This window comes from Haematobia irritans, chromosome 5 (assembly GCF_050003625.1).
Source record: "Haematobia irritans isolate KBUSLIRL chromosome 5, ASM5000362v1, whole genome shotgun sequence".
Lineage (NCBI taxonomy): Eukaryota > Metazoa > Arthropoda > Insecta > Diptera > Muscidae > Haematobia > Haematobia irritans.
Window position 1 is genome coordinate 120,629,421 of NC_134401.1, and position 18,961 is coordinate 120,648,381.

Genomic DNA, 18,961 nt, shown 5'->3' on the forward strand with positions numbered 1-18,961 from the left:
CTTGTTTTTACATTTTTTATTTTCAAGGTTTCCCTAAGCTTTCGCCGTGAAAATAAAAAATGTCGAAAAGTGTAAGACAAAAGTTTTTATTATTTTAAAATTTATTTAGAAAATGTAACCATTAAAAAAATTAGGTTTATTTTAGTTATCGGAATTATTATTTCTTAAGCAAATTAACTTAACTTTATTCATTTTTGGATTATGTTTGTATAATTAACCCTCTAATGCCCCAATTTTTTGGCCATCTGAATAAATATTTAATGTTAACGACACAAAAGCAAGAAAACTAAACAAGAAAATTTTATAGGTAAAATTCAGTATATGCTGCAAAGCCTCTTGAACAGTTCCAACTGTTTTCTTTTTATTTTACCCATTTTTATTGTGTTAAGGTGTGTTTTACTAAAAGCTTCCTTATTTATTGAAGCCCGCCTAAAGGCGGGATTGGGCATTAGAGGGTTAACTAAAGAATAGAAAAATTATACACAAATGAAGCGTAAATATCTAAAAAATTCATGAAAATTTTAAATTTTACCGCAAAACCCAAACCAAAATCATACTGTCTTGGTGAATATTTTCTAAATAATGATGAAGAAGGCAATTTTATTATTATATACTATTCCAAATGCTATTTTTATACCCTCCACCATAAGATGGTGGTTTTTTAAGTTTGCCATTCCGTTTGTAACAGATCGAAAAATTGCTCTAAAACCCCATAAAGAATAGGGTGGTTAAATTTTCAAGGGCCGATGTTGATTTTGAATAAAACACAAACTATTTAGGACATTATTGTAATTTTATTTTATTATGATATATTCGTATTACTCAATTATGTATGGAACAAACTATAGGCCAAATAGACGCCGCGACCTCGGTGGCACACCTCCATCCGATGGTCCAAATTTTCGATGACGCTGGTGCATAATTGAGGTTCTATGCCGTTAATGTGCCGAATTATCTCGTCCTTTAGCTATTGAATTGTTGCTGGCTTATCGACGTACACCTTTTCTTTCAAATAACCACAAAGTGTCAAATCACATGATCTTGGCGGTCAATTAACATTGCCATTACGTGAGATAACACGGACATTAAATTTGTTGCGCAAAAGAGCCATTGTTTCGTTAGCTGTGGGGCAAATTCGGGCCATACAAAGTTCGTTATCATCTTACGATAGCGAACACCATTCACAGTAACTGCCTGACCGGCCTCATTTTGGAAAAAATACGACCCGATGATGGTCGGTCCGTCTGTTGAAATCACGCCAACTTCCGTTCGAAACAAGCTATTGACTTGAAACTTGGCACAAGAAGTTGTTATTGATATAGGTCGTATCTTATTGGAAAAGGGCCATATCGCATTACTTTACGTATAGCCCCCATATAAACCGATCCCCAGATTTGACCTTCGGAGACTCTTGGAGGGGCAAAATTCATCCGATCCGGTTGAAATTTGGTACGTGGTGTTAGTATGTGGTTTCTAACAACCATACAAAAATTGGTCCATATCGGTATTGGGCGGGGCCGACTATATCATACCCTAAACCACCCCATGCGAATTAGTAAACATAAGCAAGGGTATCATTGGTATAGGTTTGGGAGATGAACCGAATTTCCTTATTTATGAAAATTATGCAGTATACACTCAAAAAAAGGCATGTCCTGTTACAAAGATTTTGTCTTTACTTTAAAAATTTACTTTTTCCCTTTCCTTTTTTTCCTTTTTTTTTTAAATCCGAGCCAAAGAAGCGGAGAATACTAGTAAGGATATTTTTAAGACACATTTTTTTTTAAATTTCGGTTTTGTGTACTTCTTTCTAGGAAGCGAATTTTAAGTTTTCATTTTTTCAGCTTTTGTTCTCTATATGCTATTAAAATCCTTTAAAACGAGTTAACAACTTTATTTTCCAAATTCAGACTCGACTTCCAGTATACTCATAGAAAAGGTCTGCTAAAAACAGCAGTAGATGTCTGCTGTTATATTTTTGTACTTCACGGCCTAATGAACAATAATTTATAAAATTTTTATACCCTGCGCCACACTGTTGAACAGGGTATTATAAGTTAGTGCATATGTTTGCAACACCCAGAAGGAGACGAGATAGACACATGGTGTCTTTGGCAAAAATGCTTAGGGTGGGCTCCTGAGTCGATATAGCCATGTCCGTCTGTCCGTGAACACATTTTTGTAATCAAAGTCTAGGTCGCAATTTAAGCCCAATCGACTTCAAATTTGGCACAAGTATGTGTTTTGGGTCAGAATAGAACCCTATTGATTTTGGAAGAAATCGGTTCAGATTTAGATATAGCTCCCATATATATCTTTCGTCCACTTATACGGCCCTAGAAGCCAGATTTTAACCCAAATTTGGTAGAAATTTTGCACTAGGAGTACAATTGGTAGTATAGTCAAATGTGCCAAATTTTATTGAAATCGGTTCAGATTTAGATATAGCTTCCATATATATCTTTCGTCCGATATGCACTTATATGGATTCAGCCTGAGTTTTACCCTGATTTGGTTGAAATTTTGCTCAAACATAACGCTTGGCCATATAGTCACGAGTGCAAAATTTGATTGAAATCGGTTCAAATTTAGATATAGCACCGATATATATCTTTCGTCCGATTTAGACTCATATGACAACAGAGGCCAAAGTTTACTACCGATTTTCGTGAAGTTTTGCACAGAGAGTAGAATTAACATTCTAGCAATGCTTGGTAAATTTGATTGAAATCGATTCAGATTTAGGTGTCGTTATGTGTGTTGAATTTGGTTAAAATCTTTAATATTTTAGATATTTAAGTGTGTTAAGTTTGATCTGATTTGGTTCAGATTTAGATAAAACCCCCATATATTCGTGTTTCCAGTTATTACAAATATGACCAAAATTCCCACACTTTAGACAAAACTCTGTGATGATTTCCTCATATCTTAGTCATATCCTGTAGTGCCAGAATTTCCACAGAACAGTTGATTTTTAAATAAGGCTCCAAGTCGCTCGACTTGACCAAATAATATGTTACAACCCACACTTGACCACATATCTTGGCGAGATCTACCAATATCCTTTTAAAATCGCCACTGGTGAGTAGCAAAAATTGCAAATATTACTAAAATTTTCCTATATTTGGTATACATATGTATCGCCTGATAAATCATAAATGTCCTTTTGTACACTTGCATTAAAATTTCTCTCGCTTCATATTTCCCATATTTTTTACTAACATTGTGTTTCATCCCATGGTGATAGCCGATTTTAATTCTAGTGTTTTTGTACAAATATTCTCTTCATTATAAGTATTTGTATCTGGAAATGCAAACCTTTGCATAGCTCCCAGCAAATTTGAAGTAGTTAAGGTGGTAACACAAATGTTGGTATACATAGTGGTGAAGGGTATAATATAGTCGGCCCAGCCCGACTTTAGACTTTACTTACTTGTTTTTTACTAACATTGTGTTCCACCCCAGGGCATTAGCCGACATAAATTTTAAGTCAATAGAATTTTGGTCTTAAATATATTGTCGGTTCAGATTTAAATGCATGTATATGGGAACATAAATCTTTACATATACCACTCAAAAAATTTGAAGGAATTCAGATGGTGTCGAAAATGTAGATCACAAAGTGGTGCAGGGTATAATATAGTCGGCCCTGTCCGACTATAGACTTTCCTTACTTGTTTTTCTATAGAAAAATTTGTCAAAATTTTATTTCTATAGAAAATTTTCTCAAAATTTAGCATATTTATTGAAAATGTATTTCTATAGTAAATTTTCATATAATGTTATTTCGTGCTGATGGTCACTGATTCTTAAAAAACCTCTAATATAAATCTTTCGACCGATTATAAATTCAATTTTGCGAAATTGCCTAAAAATGTATACCCTGCGTCGCACTCTTTATAGAAGTATTACAATATACATTGTCCAAATCGAGTGAGGTAAATAGCAACATAAACCTTTATAAAAAGCACTCAACAAAATTGAAGGATTGAGATTTTATCAAAATGTGGATCTAAATACAAAGTTGTGTATATTATAGTCTGCCCCGCCAGACTTCAGATTTTCTTATTATTATTATTTTTTTTATTTTTGACTAAAATTATGTTTCGTCCCATAAAGTTAGATTCAAATATTAAGTACATAGATTTTGTTGAAGTGTATACAATTTTGTCTAAATCGGTGCAGATTCAAATTCATGCATATGGGAATATCAACCTTTATATAGCTCGCAACAAACTTGAGATGGTATCAATGAATTTGGTCCACAATGAAGGGTATAATACATTATTTTGTTTTTAAACATAGGAACGACATTGGCCTGAATTCGAAACATAGAGTACAAGTACACACACTTTTTCATTAGAAATAAGTTGTTTTAGCACACTATACGAGTGCTGGAGATCATGATCGCACTGAATAATCCATGTAGACGGTATTTCCCGTGATTGTTATGGTAATATTACATGGGACAAACTGTTTTTGAAGATTTCCAAAAGCATAGTGCCCTCTATACTCTATAAATCGGAGCCATAACATGTCCAAAAAACGACCCCCAGACCATAATATTACCCCCACCATTGTTGAAGGAACTGTTTTTATTTCTTGGATTAAGACTTTTCTTTGGACCTTCGTACTAAACTTCCACCACCCGAGCCATGCAATTTAAACTTTGATTTGTAGGAAAATAAAACACATTTCACTGATTCTCATGCCATTTAAGGTGTTTTTGTAAAAATTTAAGGCGCGGTTAAATTTTTTCGAACTCCATAATTATTGTGAGTCTCACGAAATACAGAGAAGGCCTTTGACGAAATGTCCAAATGAAATCGTCACTTCCGTGAGAGTTCCTTTATTGGAAGTTGTTAGAGACGCTACATTTAAAGTTGGGCCACTAGATATTTCTACATAATTCGATACATATTCCTGTTTTTGTTGCAGTGAAACAAAATTTAAACAAATACTTCTGTTTTGTTTATTTACATTTGCTTTTGTTTCTTCTTCTTTTCAGTATGTGACATTCACTTGAGATGTGTTCCTCCCCAGTATTTTAGTTAGTTGCCAATTCATATTTTGACAACTACAAAATTCGCATATAATGGTGACTCTGGTGCGACTTGCACTGATAGTTGCACTGGATAGAACACCAGTGCAACGATTGCCATACAAAAGTTCTATCCAGTGCAAAAAGAAAACAGCCCTAATATTGTGGCAACGCCAGAACATTCTTAGACAATGCTAGAAGGATCTACGACCATTAAGTTGTTCATCTGGTGGCTGCCAAACACATACACACTCACATAGATATATGCTCGCATTACTACAACAACAACAATAATGACAATAGACAATGAGATGAAATGAGAATGCAGAATAACAAAGCAAAGGGGTTGCTATTCTATGAGAGAGTAAGAACTAACATTTCGGTAAGCAAACAAAAGAACATAAAAGAAATTCAGGAAAATACTAGAAAATGAATAGATGATTCCAACAAGTGATAGCGAAATTTTATCGTTACAATTTGAAATTTTAAATTAACGGAAACTAATTTAAATAAACTTATATCTATAATTATCAAATTCGTAACAATATTCCTGTAAAGCCCTGTCGAAATCTAGAGGAACAAGAAACTGCGCATCAATATATCTACTATATATTGAACTGTTTTAATAAAGTAATTTCTACGCGAAAAGCGAACATAGTACTGACCTTAATGCGTTGAATTTAACTGTTGATGTTAATGACTGTTTTTTTGTTGTTGAGAACGCGATTTTCTCAACTCTTTCTCAATTTGAATAATACCATAATCCTTTGAATTTTACCATTTTTCAAATGTTTGTGTTTGTTTTTTGGGTTCTGTGCAAAGACTATTAAAGAGGAAGATGTGAATTGGGCATGTTGTTATTCTTTTTTCTCAAGAACCAGAGATTAGCCCCATACATGTTCGATGAGAAGTTGCAACTTTTTTTCGGTTTCTCTTTTCATTTTGCATTCGTAACAAAACCCAATTCACTTATTTTAGCAATTTTTTTAACTTTTAAAAGAACAAAAACACTTCATGAAAAATTAAATTAATAATTTAGTGCAGTCGACAAAGAAATTTGAGGGAACTTTTGAGAAAATAGCAAAATAAAAATTGTCTGCATCAAACCAGTAAGTGCGAAGTGCCTTTCCTACAAGTATGGGGCTAATCTCTGGTTTCTGACACACACTATCAAAGCCCAATTCACATCTTCCTCTTTAATAGTCTTTGGTTCTGTGTTTATTGGGGTAGTTTAATTTGTATGACGTTCACACTATAATTTTATTTGTACAACTATTTGGGGATGTTATTTAAAACACTTGGCAACGCTGATTGGACTCCAACTGATGTCAGTTGATTCAAACCAGCGCGTCATGATGTGTTATATTAAATTCGCAAAAAGACGTTCTTATAGCGGTATAATAAAAACGGCGCGTTTTTTCGTTGACTTTTAATATCGTTAATTGAAGTACATACATTGAGGATGCACAGCGAAAATACTAATTTAAGCGGTATAGATACGATCAATATGGTGTTTATATTACCGGAAACGGGAGATCGCAGCTCATCCCCTTTTCCAGTCTATAGTGATACCCACGATATCAGGTACGTTAACATTGTGGCGGATATGTAGATATGTGAAGAAGATTTTAAAGCCCTAAAAGCTTTAGCCAATCCCACTTTAACTCATAGATGTAGAGACTTATGGGGTATTTTGGTTTCGGCAGATCGAACATGGTGGACGTTAGTCAAATGCAAACCGAGAAGCCATCATAATAAACAAACACTGTGTCAGTTCATCGTGTCATCTCCTTGAAAACGAATATTATGATACTTAAATTAATCTTTAGAACTGGCGCGAGTTAGATCTATGCTAAAGCTACTCAAAGTAAACGCAAGACGACTGATGTTCATTAGAATATTTACCGAACCCTGCAAATAAGCTTCTAAGAGGAGCCACCGTGGTGCGATGGTTTGCATAGCACCCGCCCACCCGCCTTGCTTACACAGGATCGCAGGTTAAATCGCAATTTCGACTCTCAGTGATGCTGGTGACATTTCTGTGTGTTTCAAAGCTTCTCTAAGAGCTATCACCTAACCTTCACTGCAATGTGGAATGCCGTTCGGACTCGGGGTCCCTTGTCATTTAGATCAACTTAGAATCAGGCAGCACTCAGTGATAGGAGAAAAGTTTACAACTGTGGTATCACAATGACTAGACTAAGTGAGCCTGAAATATTGTGCTACCACTATACCTAACATAACCTAAGCCCCTAAGAGAGTGGTAGAAAGAGAAATGCTTCTAGCTGAAGTTCCTCCACCGCCACTATGCGGCGCTCCTCGTTTGTTCCCACTCTCTGAAGATGTTTTGCTATGAAATTCCAAACAGGATTGTCCACCAGCCATGTATTTAGCGAACCATCCAAGGTGTGAATATTCCACCTACATGGAAAAAATAAAACTTTTGGAAATCGGGTATAGCAAACGTTCTTTTGGTATACTTTTTTATATCTCTCAAAAAAAGTTCAGAATTTTATCATAAAAAAATGATTTTTACTGAAAAATTTTTATTTTTGTCGCACTAAATGATTTTCATTTCAAAACCTCAGTCGATTTGGTTTAATTTTGCGAAGAACAAAAGGCTTTACTTACCCAAATATAACATATCTTGATGATTTGTGGTAAAACTACAATATACAGGGTGGCAAATATGTAATGTAACCAACTTTAGGTTGCTACTTCTAAACTTCTCGTCTCAAAGCTGGCAAATTTATTCCATTGACTGTTAATTTTTTTTGTTGAAAAAAGTGGACAGAAAACAGGATATCAATCCAAGAGACCTGTTCGATGAGAAACCTTTCTTTGAGCAACTGGTGAACATACAATATAATCGGTGTTACTTGCCAAAGAGGTCATCCGAAAATTCACTTCTAAACTGCTCGTCTGACAGCTGGCAAATTTATTCCATTGACTGTTAATTTTTTTTTGTTGAAAAAAGTGGACAGAATCACCGATATCAATCCAAGAGACTTGTTCGATGAGAAACCTTTCTTTGAGAAATTTGTGAACACACAAAATGATCGGATTTACTTGCCCAAGAGGTCAGATGAAAGTTTACATCTTCCATCAGAACTCAAGCGCCTCCCACAGTAATGGTGTGTGCTGCCGTAACGGCCGATTGTCGTTTCCTCTCTTATTAATCGACTGTGGGGTCAAAATAAATGCTGAATATTATCCGGAAAATGTCCTAAAGGTAGTATTGAAGCCCCTCGCAGACAAACATTTCGGGCGCAGACCATGAACATTTGAACAAGTCTCAACACCATCGCACGGAGCCCGAATCAACCAAGAATAGCTAAAAAAGAGATTCCTAGCTTCATGTCTACCGCACAATGGCCACCAAAATGTGCGGACCTCAATTCGTTGGACTTTTGTGCCTGGTGAATAAGGTTGGCACTAAAAAATAGCAAAGTGTCGAGCGACTTTCGAGTGATGGCTTTGTGGGCTATTCGAAGGCCATAATTAGTGCGAAATTACAACAAATCTAAACCGATTTTAAAATTTTATTTTTTTTTCGACATTTTTGCTCTTGACCAAAAATATAATGAACACTTATATACGGCCGTAAGTTCGGCCAGGCCGAATCTTATGTACCCTCCACCATGGATTGCATAGAAACAACAAGTCTCAACACCATCGCACGGAGCCCGAGTCAACCAAGAATAGCTAAAAAAAGAGATTCTTATCTTCATGACTTTTGTGTCTGATGAGTAAGGTTGGCACTAAAAAATAGCAAAGTGTCGAGCCACTTTCGCGTGATGGCTTTGTGGGCTGTTTGACTACTGCGAAATTATAACAAATCTAAACCGATTTAAAATTTTTTTTGCGACATTTTTGCTCTTGACCAAATATATAATGAACAACTATGTACGGCCGTAAGTTCGGCCAGGCCGAATCTTATGTACACTCCACCATGGATTGCATAGAAACTTGCACTAAATGCTGTCATCCACAATCGAATTACTTGGGTTGCCGTAACACTTGCCGATGGCAAGGTATCTTAAAACTTCTTAATATCGTCTTCTCAATTGTAAGTCCACACGGGTTATAATTAAACAAAGAAAGGCCGAATAAAAAATTTTCTATAGAAATAAAATGTTGACAAAATTTTCTATAGCAATAAAATGTTGACAAAATTTTCTATAGAAATAAAATTTTGATAAAATTTTTAATAGAAATAAAATTTTGACAAAATTTCTATGGAAATAAAATTTTGACAAAATTTTCTATAGAAATAAAATTATGATAAAATTTTGACAAAATTTTCTATAGAAATAAAATTTTGACAAAATTTTCTATAGAAATAAAATTTTGACAAAATTTTCTATAGCAATAAAATGTTGACAAAATTTTCTATAGCAATAAAATGTTGACAAAATTTTCTATAGCAATAAAATTTTGACAAAATTTTTATTAGAAATAAAATTTTAACAAAATTTTCTATAAAAATAAAATTTTGATAAAATTTTCAATAGAAATAAAACTTTGACAAAATTTTCTATAGCAATAAAATTTTGACAAAATTTTCTATAGCAATAAAATTTTGACGAAATTTTCTATAGAAATAAAATTTTGACAAAATTTTCTATAGCAATAAAATGTTGACAAAATTTTCTATAGCAATAAAATTTTGACAAAATTTTTATTAGAAATAAAATTTTAACAAAATTTTCTATAAAAATAAAATTTTGATAAAATTTTTAATAGAAATAAAACTTTGACAAAATTTTCTATAGCAATACAATTTTAACAAAATTTTCTATAGCAATAAAATTTTGACAAAATTTTCTATAGCAATAACATTTTGACAATATTTTCTATAGCAATAAAATTTTGACGACATTTTCTATAGAAATAAACTTTTGACAAAGTTTTCTATAGAAGAAAATTTTGACAAAATTTTGTATAGTAATAAAATTTTGACAACATTTATAAATAAAATTTATAAATAAAATTTTGATGAAATTATTTATAGAAATAAAATTTTGCCAAAATTTTCTATAAAAATAAACTTTTGACAAAATTTTCTATAGAAATAAACTTTTGACAAAATTTTCTATAGAAATAAACTTTGGAGAAAATTTTCTATAGAAATAAAATTTTGACAAAATTTTGTATAGTAATAAAATTTTGACAAAATTTTCTATAGAAATAAAATTTTGACAAAGTTTTCTATAGAAATAAAGTTTTTATAAAATTTTTTGTAGAAATAAAATGTTGGCAAAATTTTCTATAAAGATAAAATTTTGACAAAATTTTCTATAGAAATAAAATTTTGATAAAATTTTCTATAGAAATAAAATTTTGACAAAATTTTCTATAGAAATAAAATTTTGACAAAGTTTTCTATAGAAATAAAATTTTGACAAAGTTTTCTATAGAAAAAAATTTTAAAAAATTTTGTATAGTAATAAAATTTTGACAAAATTTTCTATAGAAATAAAATTTTGACAAAGTTTTCTATAGAAAAAAAATTTGACAAAATTTTCTATAGTAATAAAATTGTGACAAAATTTTCTATAGAAATAAAAGTTTGACAAAATTTTCTGTAGTAATAAAATTTTGACAAAATTTTCTATAGATATAAAATTTTGGTAGATTATTTTTGGAAATCGGCTATATATAACTATAGACCGATTTGGACCAATTTTGGCATGGTTGTTAGCGGCCATATACTAGCGCAATATACCAAATTTCACCACGCACCAAATTTCAACCGGATCGGATGAATTTTCTCCTCCAAGAGCTCCGGAGGTCAAATCTGGGGATCGGTTTATATGAGGGCTACATATAATTATGGACCGATATATATACATATACTTATACCATGTACCAAATTTCAGTCGGATCGGATGAATTTTTCCCTCCAAGAGCTCCGGAGGTCAAATCTGGGGATCGGTTATATGGGGGATATATATAATTGTGGACCGATTTGGACCAATTTGTGCATGGTTGTTAGATACCATATACTAACACCATGTACCAAATTTCAGCTGGATCGGATGAAATTTGCTTCTCTTAGAGGCTCCGCAAGCCAAATCTGGGGATCGGTTTATATGGGGGCTATATATAATTGTGGACCTGATGTGGACCAGTTTTTGCATGATTGTTAGAGACCATATACTAACACCATGTACCAAATTTCAACCGGATCGGATGAATTTTGCTCTTCCAAGAGGCTCCGTAAGCCAAATCTGAGTGGTCCGATATGACCACTTTTGCCATCCGACCTACATCATATAACAATTACTTGTGAAAAGTTTCAAGTCGATAGCTTGTTTCGTTCGGAAGTTAGCGTGATTTCAACAGACGGACGGACGGACGGACATGCTTAGATCGACTCAGAATTTCACCACGACCCAGAATATATATACTTTACGGGGTCTTAGAGCAATATTTCGATGTGTTACAAACGGAATGACAAAGTTAATATACCCCCATCCTATGGTGGACGGTATAAAAATGAAAAGATTTTCTATGTTGCAATGTATATCACTTGGAGTGTATAAAGATACACTCCAAGTGTAATTTTATATTGTAAGGAAACTTACCTTGTTTAAATCTGTAGATAAAGTGAAAGCAGTACTCTCTGCTGTGCTATCTGCATTATACAGGAACTTAATATGGCTCGGGTAGTTTTTGATAACCCATTACTTTTTGTATACGAGGATTTGATTCAACGCTTAGGTTAGGTTAAGTTAGGTGACAACCCGATGTATCAGACTCACTTAGACTATTCATTCCATTGTGATACCTCATTGGTGAACTTCTCTCTTATCACTGAGTGATGCCCCATTCCATGTTAAGCTCAATGACAAGGGACCTCCTTTTTATAGCCGAGTCCGACCGGCGTTCCATATTGCAGTAAAACAAGAAGCTTTGAAACCCTCAGAAATGTCACCAGCATTACTGAGGTGGGATAATCCACCGCTGAAAAATTCGAAATTAGATTTTTTTGCTGCCCCCTTAGTGGATTTCCCACATCCATTGTATGTGTCATAAAAAGAAATTCATCCATAGAAATACAAATTGAAACTACACATATTGTCTGTCTTTTCTTCAATCATAACAAAAGATTTATTTCAAATATTGGCACTTTGTTTGTTTTATTTCTTCTTTTTCGTTATTTGTTTTCTTCTTAAAATTTGCACTTTCTTCAAAGCAATTACTGTAGTCCAGTGTGTGGGTTATTTGTATTTCAAATATTGACTTAAACTAAACATAAAAACGTTTATATATAACTACTGTTTTAAGGCACATTTAAATTTATTTAGTAAATATTGTAATTACGATATTTTCTTATTTTGCATGAAATTATGAGGATGGTTGGTGATGTTAAACGACAAAAGAGTAGGATCTATTTTCAATGATATTTTCGTATTATAGATTTTCATATTTTAAATAATAATTTACTTAACATTTAATGCGTGTGTATATATATACATAAATTATACAATAATTAAAGTACAAACGCAAATAATAACATAATGTTTTCTTTTTTTTCAATTTTGTGAGGCGAATGTTTTTGTTGTTGTCTCTTTTTGCAATCCAAAGAGAACAAAATATCATTTAAGGGCATTATAACAATTTCAATTATGTATCGATATTTTTCAACTAAAATATTTTAAATCGAAAAATCATAGGTTTCCATGGGTATCTTTAATTATTAGTATTTTCATACCATAAGGTTGGAATTTTGTGAAAATGATTACTCATCGAAAACTTGATAAGTCGATTTGAGGCACTATAGTTTGTTAAGTGATATATAGATTTTTATTTGCAATTTTATGATAACACTATGCAAGCGGATTGAAATACACAAATCCATTGGGTTTATGCTCTGAATACCTAAACGAAATAACAAATTATTAAGAACAGCAATTTTCCTCATTATAAAGTAATGACCTAATTTATCTAAATGAACCCAAACTTAAATAACCGAAAATAGTTTTTGTTTTGACAACCATAGAAAGAAATCAAATATGAGTGACATTGGTAAATTGATTTTTCAAGGCGATATTAGGTGTCGATTAGTCGATTTTATCTTAACGATTTAATTTAGCTTTTGTGACAATGCGTCGAATTTGAATGTAATAACAGAATAATAATGTGAGAATGTGAGAAGTTATATTGTTTGACGGACATCCCTAAGGGAATAAATTTAAATTTTCTTGATTTCCTTAAGTCCAGGCCAATTCTATTTTTGTCTCAAAGACACTGACTTCATTTAAAATTTTGAGACAATGCGTCGAATTTGTATAGATTTTTTGGTGTGTTTCCAGCTAATAGGTGTAAAACTCTCTATATGGAAAAAAAATTGAACTTTCTAATCATCACTGCAAATACAATATCACAAGAAAATATACGATATAAATTTAACTAGGAGTATATACCGCCGTTTCAGAAAAAGTTCTGTTGTTAGACCGATGTCCTTAAGTGAATAAATTGAAATTTTCTGATTTCCATAAGTCAAGCTCATTTCTATTCTAATCTTTAGAAGGCTCAAATACCTACAACGTCCTCGGTACTATTGAGCCTTAAAATCACATTTAACAACTGGTCAGGAAAATTAACTTATAGAAGAAGGGGTTGTAACGGGGGAAAAATCGATTTTCGACTTATCATCATGTTTTTCCAAATTAAAGAGAAAAATTGATTTCTCAATTTTCCAAAATATGAAAAAGTTGGCTCGCGACCTTTTTCAAATTTGGAAAAGTTCTCGGTATCATTGAGCCTTAAAATCATATTTAACAACTAGTCAGGAAAATGAACTTATAGAAGAAGGTGTTGTAACTGGAAAAAAATTTTCGACTTTTCATCAAGTTTTTCTAAATTAAAAAATTTGGAAAAGTTTTCGGTATCATTGACCCTTAAAATCATATTTAACAACTGGTCAGGAAAATGAACGGATAGAAGAAGGGGTTGTAACGGGAAAAATCGTTTTTCGACTTATCATCATGTTTTTCCAAATTAAAAAAAAATTTATTGATTTTCCAAAATATGAAAAAGTTTGCTCGCGACCTTTTTGAAATTTGGAAAAGTTGACAACTCAACTATTGGATCTTTTTTTAAATTTAAAACTCAATTTCTAAAGTCACAATTGGATTTGATTTTTTTTCTTTTAATTTTTTACTTAAAAGTCGAATAGTCGATTTTGGCAAATATTAAAACTAGGCTAGATTTTCAATAGCTATTTCACTACCGGCTGAGGAGAAAAATATTTTTCACTGTTAGTTCTGTAATGTTTGCGATGCTACTGAAAGGGCCCGAAAGGTATAAGATGGAAGTCCTTAATCTTTGGGATAAGAGAGAAGCTGATCACTTGTCGTATTATAATAAAGCAATCAACATATTTGACCTAGACCAGAGCTCTCTAAACTTAACCTTTGCACCTCGGTGATTTGATCCTATAAGGGGATTTTTTTTAACAAATTCCGCTTAAAACTGAACTCCGATATTTGGAATCGCAAATCGTAAAATTTTCGTTAGGCGATATTTTCTTATTCCTTTTTACTGAGAAGATCACATAAGAATTTGATTGAAGTCTGCGAGTATACCTCTACCTCGAAACATGGGGAGCACATATTTTAAATAAAAACATTTTGCTAAAGACAGCGATAATTCCATTGCATTTAAAAAACCTGAACACCCCTCATTTTGAAGGTGTGTGTGTGTGTAGAATGTTGCTCCTATTTTGATTTTGGAATTCACTCTTCAGTTGTCAAAATGCCGTCCAAGCAAGAAGAGCAGCGTATCAAAATTTTGCTCGCGCATCGCGAAAATCCGAGCTACTCGCACGCAATGCTGGCAAAATCGCTAAAAGTTGCCAAATCAACCGTTACAAATGTAATTATAGTGTTTGGGGAACGTTTGTCGACAGCCAGGAAGTCTGGATCGGGGGGAAATCGAAAACCGGAAGCCGCTGAGACGACAAAGAGAGTTGCCGGTAGTTTCAAGCGAAACCCTAACCTCTCTCTCCGATATGCCGCAAATAAGCTGGGTGTATCGTCTACAACCGTGCATCGAGCCAAAAAACGAGCCGGACTATCGACTAACAAGAAGGTAGTGACTCCAAATCGCGATGATAAACAAAATACGACGGCCAAAGCGCGATCCCGGAGGCTGTACACGACGATGCTGACGAAGTTTGACTGCGTGGTAATGGACGACGAAACCTACGTCAAAGGCGACTACAAGCAGCTTCCGGGACAGGAGTTTTATACGGCAAAAGGAAGCGGAAAGATAGCAGTTTCATAGCTTCCGGGACTGTCAACCAAGAAATTTACGTGAAAGAGTGTTTGAATAAACGTCTGCTGCCTTTCCTGAAGAAACACGGTTGTTCCGTACTGTTTTGGCCGGATTTGGCATCTTGCCATTACGGTAAAAAGTCCATGGAGTGGTACGCCGCCAACAACGTGCAGGTGGTTCCCAAGGACAAGAACCCTCCCAACACGCCAGAGCCCCGCCCAATTGAGAAATACTGGGCTATTGTCAAGCGGAACCTAAAGAAGACCAAAAAACTGCTAAGGACGAGCAGCAGTTCAAGGCAAACTGGCTTTCTGCGGCGAAGAAGGTGGACAAGGTGGGTGTACAAAATCTGATGGCAGGTGTCAAGCGTGAGGCCCGGCAATTTGGATTTGGAAAAGCGAAAGCCTAACTGAATATTTTTCCTGAATTTTATACTAATTGAACTTGAAAAAGAAATTTAATTTGATTTTTTAAATAAACGATTTCACCGATTTACACGCGTTTTCCCTTGACCAAATTTTGACCGTATCACCCTTTATGGTTATGTTTACACACTAAAATTAGAATACGGATCTCAGTTATTGACTTTTTATTCTCTGCGATAGATGAAAAAACATCTTGAAGTAAAAACAAAATTTCAGTTTAAAACCCTAAATTATAGCAAATACTTCAATGTACTTTTTTTCTCAATTAAAGAAAAAACACAAAAGAAATAAAATCCTCAAAATTAATCTTAGGCCATATTTGACGATGTTTTACAATTAATTTAATATTTAAGGCTATTTCTTTATATCAAAATTATCTGTTTTTTACTTTAATGAAAATTTGTTTTACTTAAAAAAGACATAGAACTTTTAATGTTGGGAAGCTAATTTCAAAGATTTGTGTCCTAAGATTAATAAAAAAATTTAGAGCAAAGGTTCATAACTTTCTTCTAATTAAAACTTCTTTATTTTAAAGAAATTTTTTCTTAAAAATTTTGTAAATTGCGTTTCCTAAAATTTAGGTTGTATATAAGGTCAATATTTTTTTCAGTATATTTTACATATCCTATTGCATAGTGTTATTACTATCATAATCTTCATTTATCTTCTTTCAATCATTTTAAAATACTGTTAAAGGACATTTGTTTTTCTTCTCAAAATTTTTGTTAAGCAAAATGATAATTACAAAAAAAAAAATAGAAAATGATTAAAAAATGTGTGTGTTTGTGTACTGGGTGTATTTGCTTATTTGTTACAACTAATGGAAGCTCAATTTCTCTTTTTTTTTATAAAAAAAAAAATAATAAATATAAACAACAAAATGTTTTGCAACATAATAATAATAATATTTTGTAATAATAGAAATTTATAAATGCCCTTTCTTAATGTTTGTTTCTGACTTTTGACTTTTGTTTTTAATTGTTTTTTTTTTTTTTTATAAAATAACAACAAATTCTATGATCGTGATGTTTAAATGCAAATTAGCATAGCATTCATAAAAAAAAAATTATAGATATATTTGCATTTTTATATTGTAATTTTCATCTTTTTCTTGTATTCTTACAAAACTATTCAATGCTTATAGACTAGTGTTTCTTCTTTTTTTCTATGTATCTTTATATATAAATTGTTAAATTAAATTTAATTACTAAAATTAATTAAATGACTTTAACTAAACTTATCGTTTAAGGAGGTCTTCAGTACGCTTATTCATATACAATATGGATATTTGTGGGTCATAATTTTGATGATGCATTGGTGATGACGTTAATGTCGTCCGATGGTTGAGAATGAGTTCTTGGAGTGCTAGGGATTCATAATTCCCTTCGATGGGATGTTATTGTGTACCATTCTCTTTAATTATAATGGCTGGTGTTTTCAATTCACCATTCGTTAGAAGGGCAGGTGTTTCAGGATCAACATGGCTTAGGCGATTGGCCAAAGCATCTTCGGGTGAATTCCAACTTTGTACATTGGTCTTACCCAGTATCACAAATAGAAGATTTCCAAAGAAATAGAAACCGGCGGCAATGAAGAATACCATACGCCATTGCATGACATTGGTCTGAAAGGAGACGCGGTAAAAAAGAAAGTAAATAAGTAATTCCTCTTATCAAGAAATAATCATAAATACATAAATAATTCTTTTTAATGTTTTAATTTTTCATCTATAGTACTCACCACATCCGTTACCACCATTCCCACAGCCAATGGTGCCAATGCACTCATCACATTCGCCGAACCATTTGTAATGCCCATTAAGGTACCCGCATAATTGGGCGACAAATCAATATGATTCACCTGGAAACCCAAATAAGTGGCCGCACTAATACCCACGGTCAGGGTTAATAAAATCACAGCCAATGTAGCATGATCCTTGGTGACATAGCCCAAAGCTATTAATGAAATCATGGGAATCCAATGACCAATGGAATTGAAGAATTTACGACTAAACGATAACGAAATGTTCTCCTTTTTGGCCAACAATTTCGAAAGATAGATGAAGAAGAACGACAGCAATAACATAACAGCATAAGGCAGCGAGGATAGCAAAGCACTATTCTTGATGTCAACACCCATAATATCTTTCATGTAACTGGGAATTTGAGTTAGCAGAGTCCAAAAGCCCCACATATGGGTGCAATGTACAATGATCAACGAAATGAACGGAGGCGATGTGAAGATCTTTCCCCATGGTGTGGGTGCATTAACCTTGGGTGTACTATCCACTTGACCCAAAGAGTTTTCAATCATTTTCTTTTCTTCTGGTGAAATACTCTTGTGCTCTGCCGGTGTACTTGCCGCAAAGAAGAACCAACAAATGGCCCATACAAAACCCATAGCTCCCGAGATATAGAAAATACCAGGCCATCCTGCTGCTGAATCGGCAATGTAACCACTCACAGCCAACATGACAACAGTTCCAAATTGTGATCCCGAATAACAGAATGTACCCAAAGTTCCACGTTCTTCCACAGGAGACCATTTGGCTAACATGGCATGAGTGGCAGGATGAACAGCACCTTGTAAAAGACCTTGGACGACACGCAATGCAAACAATAATTGCCAACCACCAATATCAGCTGCCAAAGGTGTTAATAGGGTAAGTAACGAGCATAGGGTAACACCAATTAATAACAAAGTTTTAGCACCATATTTCTGGGCAATATGACCACCAGGTATTTGCGTTATAATATAGCCCCAAAAGAAACTACTCAATAGCATTGAGCGGGTAGCAGTATCCCATTCGAAAGTCTACAAGGAGAAAAAATAAAACAGATAATCAAATTTAAAGTTCACTCAATATAATTTGATTTCCTCTTACCTCGAAATCATAAACTGAAGTTGAATTTTGATCTGTCATTGCCACAATGGCTACACTCAGATTTACTCTCAGTGCATAGCATAGCGAGAGACAACAAAAGCACAGGAAGCATTGTATGTGACGACTGCCGATAAGGGGTCCTAGAAATAGACAAACCAGGTGGGTTTAATATTAAAATGTGCATATATTGAAAAACATAAGGATTGGATATCGTATTTAGGTGGGATGAGGAAACGAATGATTTCTTATCATTAGCTGTAAATATGGCAAACTGAATCTTATGTACCCTTCGCCAAAGTTCTACTAAATACTGTGAACCACAAT

The 18,961-nt window shown here is 33.4% G+C and overlaps 1 protein-coding gene across 1 annotated transcript in view; it reads right to left on the bottom strand.

The window, feature by feature from the left end:
- Positions 1 to 12,124: 12,124 nt before the first annotated feature.
- LOC142237605 (putative inorganic phosphate cotransporter) overlaps positions 12,125 to 18,961 on the bottom strand; it is a 66,230-nt gene continuing 59,393 nt past the window's right edge. The window contains exons 2-4 of the mRNA XM_075308966.1: positions 18,638 to 18,777; positions 17,494 to 18,567; positions 12,125 to 17,377 (exon numbers count right to left, since the gene is read on the bottom strand). Coding sequence (XP_075165081.1) covers positions 17,150 to 17,377; positions 17,494 to 18,567; positions 18,638 to 18,777 — 1,442 coding nt within the window. The 3' untranslated portion in view covers positions 12,125 to 17,149. The remainder of the gene's footprint in view (positions 17,378 to 17,493; positions 18,568 to 18,637; positions 18,778 to 18,961) is intronic.